The 9,955-nt window shown below is 35.0% G+C and overlaps 1 protein-coding gene across 2 annotated transcripts in view; it reads left to right on the plus strand.

The window, feature by feature from the left end:
- Window positions 1–9,203, plus strand: part of LOC114241760 (roundabout homolog 2) — a 60,594-nt gene extending 51,391 nt beyond the window's left edge. For both annotated transcript variants that reach the window (XM_028172715.2, XM_089732644.1), the window contains exons 5-11: window positions 768–898; window positions 1,027–1,299; window positions 1,709–3,025; window positions 3,111–3,444; window positions 3,551–3,723; window positions 4,346–4,686; window positions 5,020–9,203. In XM_028172715.2, coding sequence (XP_028028516.2) covers window positions 768–898; window positions 1,027–1,299; window positions 1,709–3,025; window positions 3,111–3,444; window positions 3,551–3,723; window positions 4,346–4,686; window positions 5,020–5,607 — 3,157 coding nt within the window. In that variant the 3' untranslated portion in view covers window positions 5,608–9,203. The remainder of the gene's footprint in view (window positions 1–767; window positions 899–1,026; window positions 1,300–1,708; window positions 3,026–3,110; window positions 3,445–3,550; window positions 3,724–4,345; window positions 4,687–5,019) is intronic.
- The last annotated feature ends 752 nt before the right edge of the window (window positions 9,204–9,955 follow it).

Here is a 9,955-nt window from a genome sequence, read left to right on the forward strand (position 1 = left end):
GTTTGGTAAACTCTTTGTTGGATAAAATGTAGTTTGAAGTGAATTCGAAATCTTTGAGTGATACTAGAAGTTAAGCGGGATGGTCGAAACCCGATATTCTTGTGAGTAACTCAAATAGTCGTTTGATATTGGATATTATTATCTTGTAAGGCGTTTAAGTTTATCGCTCCACGATTTGATGAGCAATCATGTTTGTTAATTCACGTAGTGTATTAACGACTGTGCGCACCTCGTTTTATGATCTTGTGACTTTGTCGTGGCCGTTTTAAAGTTCTCCGTGTGATTACGTTTTACACTGAATTTGATGCGCTCATTAATGACTTTTAACATTTATTGCAGTAACATTATTTGGATCACTGCTTTGATTTCTTTAATAGAATACTGAACGCCGTCAATTAGCTGGTTTATTGCCAATTTATTTAACTACATTCGACGCCTATGAATTTTTATGAGCTTCAGTTTACATCTCGGTGAAGCGTGTTGTTACGTATGGTGGAGCAAAAAAATAATTAACATCCGTGGGGAGGGTACATCAAAGTTATAAAGAAAGGGGATATTTTGAAGAGCTCAACAAGCAATCAAGTAAAATCTCAATAGTTCTGACTCAACGGACCCCTTATTAAATGGTGATTTCACATTGAATAATTCCGCCCAACTCTTCAATGAGTTTTTTGATGAGAATCAATCACGAGACAGTGTAATTGTTTTATTTCAATGTTTACAATAAACAAATTGTTTCATAGTTAATTATTGTTACGTCAATACAGAATGCATTTGGTGGACGGTGGAAACTTAGTAATACAAGATGCCAGACAAACTGACGCCGGCAGATATCAATGTATCGCAAGGAATGCGGCAGGTACCAGGGAATCGACCATAGCTACACTTAAAATACATAGTGAGTATCACATATGTTTGAAACTGTGAAGTCTAATTAGTAGTAACATTGTGATGTGTATTTTTGCAAATGGTTTGCAAAAATATTTTTTCTAATCTTACTTAATTATATAATTTTACGTATCCTAGTTAAACCGTACTTGATCACGGGGCCTGAAGATGTTGTCGCGCAGACTGGTAGCAGTGTGACATTTCAATGTCGCGTTGGTGGAGATCCTCTTCCCGACGTACTCTGGCGACGATCAGCTGGAGGAGGCAATATGCCACTCGGACGCGTCAAAGTCTTGGACGACGGAAGCCTTAGACTTGATAATGTCATCTTGGCCGACGAAGGAGAATACTCGTGCGAAGCCGAAAATTCCGTTGGTGCTGTCAGCGCCAGCGGATATCTTACAGTATACGGTAAGTTGTAGTTTGAACTGAACTTGAAACATTTGTAAAAGTACATCATTATAAAGTAACATTTTTTTTTTAATCTTGTTTTTTTTTATATTGTACATTATTGTGTACTTGTGTTTGCTTAAATCTAGCTTCCTTAATAAAGTATAACATGTTTCAATTTAAAAAAAGGAAAGTAATAATTTGCTAAACTCAAACTCCAGTACATAAAGATTGGTCGGTCTGACGCTGGTGTGCGCGTCACTTCGCACGTGCCGGCGGAAGATCAGCGCCGCAGTACCGATTGTTTCGTTACTGTTAGGTATTGCAGAGCCGGTAACCGTTTTGTAGCCTCGTTATGTTTCTTATTTTTGTTTTTACTTTTTTGTATCTAATGTTATTCTTATTATTATTTTAATTTATTTAATTTCAGATCCACCATCAATAAATTTAAGCCCAAATTCTGTCAACGTAGAAAGTGGTAATGTTGCTAGATTTACATGCACTGCAACCGGTCGTCCTGAACCTACAATGTTCTGGAGTGTTGAAGGAAATAGGACAATAATTTTCCCCGGTATGTCGAGAGACAAATACCACGCTACGGCTGTCTTCGATGGAGTTACAGTACTTACAATCAACGATACTGACAAAAACGACAGTCGAAATACCATAGTTTGTTCGGCGGTTAACTATGCCGGCAGTTCGTTTGTCCGGGGGAAACTAACCGTGACGTCAGACGATGACCGCCCACCGCCAATCATAACAAACGGGCCCTCTAACCAAACTTTACCTATAAAATCGATGGCAGTTTTCCCCTGCACAGCGATCGGTACACCTGAACCAATCATAGCATGGTATTTCGAAGGGGAAGCATTAATACAAAATCATAGAAGGAATGTGACTAATGACGGAACTCTCGTATTGAAGGATTTAGATAAAAGCGATAGCGGTACCTATACTTGTGTTGCATCTTCTCGTCACGGTAAATACGTGTGGAGCGGGGCTTTATTAGTCGATAGCCCTATAAACCCGAACATTCATTTTTTCCGAGCAGCTGACGTATCATCTTTACCTGGTCCGCCGACAAAACCTATAACTCACAATGTTACAGATACTAGCGTAACATTATCTTGGAGTCAAAATAATAAAATTGGCTCCTCGTCCATACTTGGATATCAAGTGGAGGTATTTTCAAGAGAAACCCTCTCAGGGAATAATACGCCGAGGAATTCTCGAGGATGGGTCGTTATTGCGAGACGGGTTCATCAAACTCATTACGTTGTGAAATCGCTAATTCCTGGAATCACCTACATGTTTATTGTAAGAACAGAAAATTCACATGGCCTGTCTGGTCCTAGTCTGGTTTCCGATTCGGTTACCGTCGGCGATGATTCGAATTCTTTGTGGGAAGGTACCGGAGTTTCTAACAGTACAGAGTACAGAAACAATATATTGACAGACCACATTGTGGAACTAATCGAAGCAACGCCAATAGATTCAAAAACCATTAAACTAATGTGGGAAATTTTAAATTTTTACTATTTGGAAGGGCTTTTTATATACTTCAGACCCCTTGATAATATAACGATCGAATACGAAATGAAAACTATTTTACATTCCAACGATGTCTCGGGGTTCGAAATCACGTCGTTGAGGAAGTACACGAAATACGAGTTTTTCCTCATACCTTTTTACAAAAAATTTGAAGGGAAACCCTCAAACTCAAGGGTTGCACAAACATTAGACGATGGTTAGTATGAATCAACTGATAATTGTTTTCATTGATATTAATTAACACCTTGTAACAGTTGTGTAGTAAACATCTTCGTTTTCAGTGCCCGATGGTCCGCCAATAAATATAGAAATGCTTATTTTGAACACGACAACAGTACATCTGAAATGGTCACCACCAGAGCTTCAATTACAAAATGGTATAATCACTGGTTACAACGTTGTTGTGAATTGGTTGGATGTGCCAGCGAATAAGTCTATGGTAGCAATCAACACTACCGTCCATCAAGCGACTAGCTTAATTATGACTAACTTGACTTCTGGCGTCAGTTACTCTGTGCAAATCGCAGCCGAAACTATAATAGGTTTAGGGCCATTCAGTCAAAAAGTTTATTTTAATATTGATTCTCGATCTGTTGGATTGGATCTTCTATCAAGGTAATTATCGAAAAGTAAAATCAAACAAATTCCGAGATATAAATAAAATGTTTTATTAAATCCACACACATATATAATTATCGATAAACACAAATTTATTACGCAGGTATCCGATGAATGGAGAAGTTTCTATAGTTGCTGGTGACTTTGTTATGGAAACGTGGTTTTACTTTTTAATTGGAGCGATTGTGTTGTTCAAAATAATTGTGATCGCAGGCATAATTTATGTACGAAAATATAACATATTCGCCAAAAAGTCTGCACTTCCGAACATTTATGGTGGGTAATTATTATAATTCAAATTAAATCCGATTTTTTTTCATAAAATAGAAATAAAAAGGTTAAAAACGTCAGTTATTAATAGAATTTTTACTTTGTAATAGAGTAAACGACAAGTCAACAGTTATTCAGCTTATCTCAAAATGTTAACTTTTTCGTGGATAAGCATGTGAATTTCAAAATTAAAAACATTCCATGGATGTGTGTGTGTGGGGTGGTGCAGGGCGCCGACGCTTGTTTGATGGAGGCTTTGCCATGCGACGGGAAGGGAGGGCGCTAGATTACTTTCGAGTTGAAAGGTAGCACGAGTCCTCTCTCCCGAGCGCAGTGGATCTCTTTCACTTTGCATTCACATTCGGGGCACAAAGGAATGATACAAATCCGAGAAATAAAGACCCAGTAAATTTAAATGTTTTCTGCTTTGTTTTCTCTAGGAGATTCGTTTGTTCACTCATCTAGTTACCGTTAAGCCAATTACTTGTAACTCTCTTCGTTTTTCTTTTCGTTGATGCTTGTTAAGCCCTAAGTAAACGAGGTATTTTGAATTCCAATTATGAAATTGACAATTCATTAATTTCTATTGCACGGCATTTACATAATTTTTGGTTATTGTATATTTTAGATTCTAACGGAACGAGCTTAGTGACACAGATGAATATCAAGGCAGCTGTTTCACTGTCGCACCCGTTAACAAGTTGTTACAACAAAAATACGGTGACCAAGACTGAGTCGTTGCTCTGGATGGAAAATCAACCGGGCGTCTGTTTGTCCGGAAATCAAACATCGCAAAGTAAAGAAAAGACTAATTCTGAATACGATAAAGTGACTCATCAACTACCAGAGTATGCTGAAGTAACATCCGCTAGAGCCAATGAATGGAATACAAATAAGACTGCAACTTCTCCAGCTGCTTATGCTTCTGTGACTTTAGTTGCAAATACGAGACAATGTGTTAGTTCATTGGTAAGTAACAATTGAGTAGTAGTACAAAATTTTTGACAAAAAATATCCAAATTAAAATGACAATATCACCAATTTAGTCGAAATCAATTATAATATATGCATTATTAAGGATAACAACTACTAGTCGGATATTGATAAAATTTAGCACTTATTAAGCACCAGTTTTCAAGAATCATCAAAATTCATCATTCATATAAAAAGGTCTGAGGTAACATAAAAAATACAGACAAAATCTGAACTTTTTCGTTTTTATGAAGTCGGTTCAAATGAACCTATTGTTCCTGAAGCTTAGTCTTTCAATGTGAAAAATTTAATTTGGCTTTAATTTAACAGGGCTGGTTTCCTCCTGGTGGTAAAAATGTCGATACTTTCGACAATCGATATGGGGCAGATGAAGAGCTGTATCCTGCTAGCAATGGTGGATATTACAATCGAAACGTTTACAGTGAAAAGTATTTTCAAGGACATCCAAACGTTTTGAAATTCTACGATCTACCTTCAATGGAGAAATCACAAAAAGCACAGTTGAGATACAATCAAAGCCTAGAAGAGCGGAAGGCGGATAAAAATTCCAAGGTGGATGTGACGCAATCGCTTATAGGACGAACATATGGAATTAGTTCTAGAAAAAATTCTGAATCTGAAACAACGTACCGAGCCTTTGGTGAATTTGAATCAGACGAAGAATCATATGATCATAATGGAGGTTACGATGAGTTGCAAGCAATGCAGTCACAAAGACAACGACCACAGCATCAGTACGAAAGGCCTAATTTTGACAACGATGGTACGAGGACGTTAGCTCGTCTGACGTCGTTCAGGCATGGGCAAGGAGTGCTTACCACGGTTTCAAAGTCGTCGCACCCACCGACACATCCACCACCCGCGCCCCATCCCCGGGTAGACTCCGTGACCCGGTAGTATCACGCTCCGCCGGTTTTCGGCGAACTGTGCCAAACGGACGTGTAGATTCAAAAGTTTCCTAATATTGTAGTGACTTTTCACGTATCGCAGTTCTTCCTCACGTTACACTTTCGAAGTTAAGTGTCGCAAACATTGTGGTGACGAGAAGTGATAAGTGATTTTTTTTATTTTCGTGATTTTACTGGCCTGACTGATTGGAAGCAATGATGTAATTTCGGCCTAAGTCTCTCTGTCTTTTTGTTTAATATTCATCTAAAATATTCCTAGTCTTTTGTAAAAAGTGTAAATACTGTAAATATATCACAGTAGCATTAGGATTTGAATAATTGTCTTGAAAAGCGGTTACGTCATAAAACGAATCCATTCTGTTATTAAACGATCTATTGGAATTGATAACATTCAATTGATATGTCCGTCTGAATATCATTGAACGAATTTGTATTCTTAAAATATCATTAGGTTAAGTATTATTAAAACTAAATAAAAAAAATACCCTAAATAAAACGCTTAGCAATAACATTGAATTTATTGACACAGTAAAAAAGTAGTGTAATAGATAATGTTTTCTTGCAGTAGCTATCTCTGTAAAAATATAAATTCCTTTTTTTAGAATTTAATTTAATTTTAGTTTTATTAAAGTGCCATACGTAGTGTTTTTTCCGTAGTTAAATTATTAAGGTAACATTGGAGTTGTGAATGTATTTCAAATGAAGCTTTTACAAATCATAGAATATATAATCTACGTAAGATAATGTGATATGAGTTTTTATATAACCACTTGTTATAATATCTCTGATTAGCACGACTTGTATAATTGCATATCAAATGTAGTTATGTATTAGTTAACTGAACTTTTATGTATAAGACTTGATCATTGGTTGACAGCCCGAAGAAAGTAGCCAAGTGTTTGAAGTTGATATTTGATTACGAATAGTCTTAAACTATCTAAATTAGACCCATTATTATAAGTATGAGTATAACGAGTTCTTCCTAAGATTTTCACATTTAATGATTTTCTTTACTACTATATTTTCACATTTAAACAATCTACCGTGGTGGTACCACGGTGCTTAAATGTGAAAATCGTGGTAAGAACTCCTTAAAGAATAGTCCATGTAAAATCGATGTTTGATTTTTTTAAATTGATCAAATTTGGATCCGATTTTTTCTAAATCAGGCCATTATAGCCGCAAATAATCTCGCGAACTGAGTGATGTCACGTTCATCCCATATTCAAGTATTACAAGTTCGAAATTCAGCATGATAATTTGTGATTGGCATTGATCACATACACCACAGTTACGTTTTAATTGCGGTCTACCAACAAAGAAGAAAATTTAAATTTCCACTAACGACTATTACTTGAATCAATATAACGAAGTCTCAAAAGAAGAAATGTGTCTAAATGAAACATTATTTTCGCAGAGGGGGACTTAATTTGACAAGTGTTTGAAATTGTGATGAAATAAAAATAAGTTGCGTTGCTGAATGATATGTACTATGTCATTCAACACTTATACAATCTCAATTTTAGGACAAAATAGACGATAAGTGAGCCCACTTATCTAAATGTAAATAGGAAGCCTTTAATAAATCGCCTTCGTAAGTTTAACAGTGATCAATGAGTAGACTGAAATTCGTTTAAGAGTATATTCTATTCATTTACTTCTTCAATTTTATTTTTATTAATAATATATATAATTAAAGAATGTATTATTAAAATCGTGAAAACTATGGATAAAAACATTTTGTTGGACAAGCAGCCAAAAAGCTCGCATAGCAATGGCGTGGCTATAGAGAATTGTAGTTTCGATATTTTATACCAAAGCTTATCATTTGTATTGAAAGATACTATGTATAAGATGCTATAAAGATACTATTACTACACAACCAAACGTATTTTTCACATATACACATAGCACAGTTAGATTGCACGAAGCAGCCATTGTGGATAAAATACTTCTTAAAAATCTGTCGAATGATTTTATTAAGAAGACACATTACCAACGATTTTTATACATAAAGAGCTGTGTTTGGTTCTCTTCTTTTAAAAAAAATCTTATCCTGTTCACTGTGCCTCTGAAAAAGTGACTTTCTTTTTAAGCTACACAATGAGGTGTATATAGCGATGTAATAACTTTCCAAGCTTTTACTGTGGACTTAAAAATTCCTTATCTATCATTTTTTATTAATTCATTAGCCAATATTCAATTTCGAAAGCTTCGTTACTTACTCATTCTGGTTTAATCTGGATTAATCGCTTTCCTACAGAGCTTCCTAAACCTGATTACTTAATCATGTGATTTCGATTCTCAATCGGTTCCGGTAAATCCTAGTTTAGCCACTACAAGTTTCATAGCTCCGGTATTTGTGTTATTGCGAACACCAGGTAAACCTCTTAACTCGATATGGAACTTTAATTCATGTGCTCATATAGAGTAATATAAAACTCACATTTTTACTACCCAGTTAGGACATATTCTGTTAAGCGATGTTTACCAAACTAATTAGTGGTATGAAACGTTAAAGTCCCTTGTATTGTGTAACCTACACAAGAAATGCGTTCCGTCTAATGTTTAAATTTTACTATTATATCGCTAAATATTTAAAATATTGTGATATATTAAAAAGTGACGGTAATATTTAATTTCTCTTGACAGTAGTTAACCATACTGAATAGATATTAAAAGTGAATAAAACTAATATAATATAATCATTCTGCCCCTTTTTTGGTAGTCGTTTTATGCAATTCTAATCATATACGATTTCTGTTTATTTCTACCCCTTTTCACCTATAAAAAAATAATTAATTAGGTTCAGTTATTAGATATTTTAAGAACCACTGGTTAACTTAATATTGTATTTAAATGACAATACGCACTGCAGTGGTATAGTAATTATATTATAATAAGATATTGCCGAGAAAGCTGTAAATTTTAATTTTATGCTCTTATTACAGCGGTCGATGTAATCAAAGTACATTGTAACAGTATTAAAAATATAATTTATTTAATTACATTATAGCGGAGACCAGTTTATGATTAAGGCTGCCTGCCACATTCGGGCGACAATGGCTTGACACACAATATCATACGTGTCAAATATTATCTACTAAATTTATAGATTGTTAAAATGCTGTTTTTATACGTTGAGATCTTTTTATAGGTGTCCAGTGTCATAATGTTAACAAATGAACTCTAGTAGTACTACTGAATTGAAAAAATAAACGAAATGATAACGCTTTAAAAATTGTGTTTTGCGATATCCGATCTTGGATAAATAAATTCGTAGTGGAAACATAGACAAACTATCTTGTCCTTTTGTGGCCTCATTGTTCAAAGAATTTTCGTCCGCATTGGATACTCGCTTGACAGATGTTGTAGTGACGAGTGCTTGAGGACGGATCCAAAAGGCAATAATCGCTGGAACAATGACGTTGGACTGTCATTACCTATATGTGTCTCACTTAGAAAAACCTGTAAGCGATAAAGTTTTCTAAGACCGACCTCTAATCATATTCTATAACCAATAAAACTGATTCATTTTGTGTTTGTCTTTGAATAAATATTTTTAATAAAATAATGTAAATCACAGATGCTATTGTTTTATTACCTTTAAAAAATGTTGTAGATAAGACAGACTAGCGCACAGCGTGCTTGATGTATAGTTATTACTGGAGACAACTTGAATACCGTTATCCTTCTTGAGACACCAGGTCAAAGTTTCAATTGTATTTTCAAACCTACCCAGAGAACTTCGCAAACTTAAGAAAGTCATGACAAAGATAGCAGAGTTGAACTTATCCTAGAGCTAAGAAACGATACATTCTAAAAAATGATACCTTGAAATGTTCTGTGAACAGTAAATGTAGCAAGAATTAACTCTGCTCCGATGGCAAACTATACGATATAAGAACACGGTAAGAAGTCCCTTGCAAAATATGGGATTAATAATGGAGAAGATGAATGCCTTACCGAAACAAAAACATTTTATACGTTTCAAGATCAATTCAATCATCGAGATATAACAAAACTTAAAATTAATACATAATAAACAATTTATTGCATTAAAAAAAAAGTAGCAAGGCCAAACAGTGAAAGAGTTGCAGAAAAAAGGAAACCCTCTGTCCAAAAAACAGTTCATTTAATTGAAAATGCAACTTTCAATAGTGGACAATAGAATAATAAGCAGCCGGTAATGAATGGAATTTAAATCACGTCAAACAAAAGTAGTATTGTCGACGTATTCAATTTACGAGCGATTCATAAACCGAATCTCGGGTCTGCAGTCACCGTAAGTATATTGTTGGGCGGTATTTAGTGGCTTGTGGGTCGTCGAGTCGCCT

The sequence above is a fragment of the Bombyx mandarina genome, chromosome 13, assembly GCF_030267445.1.
Source record: "Bombyx mandarina strain Sakado chromosome 13, ASM3026744v2".
Lineage (NCBI taxonomy): Eukaryota > Metazoa > Arthropoda > Insecta > Lepidoptera > Bombycidae > Bombyx > Bombyx mandarina.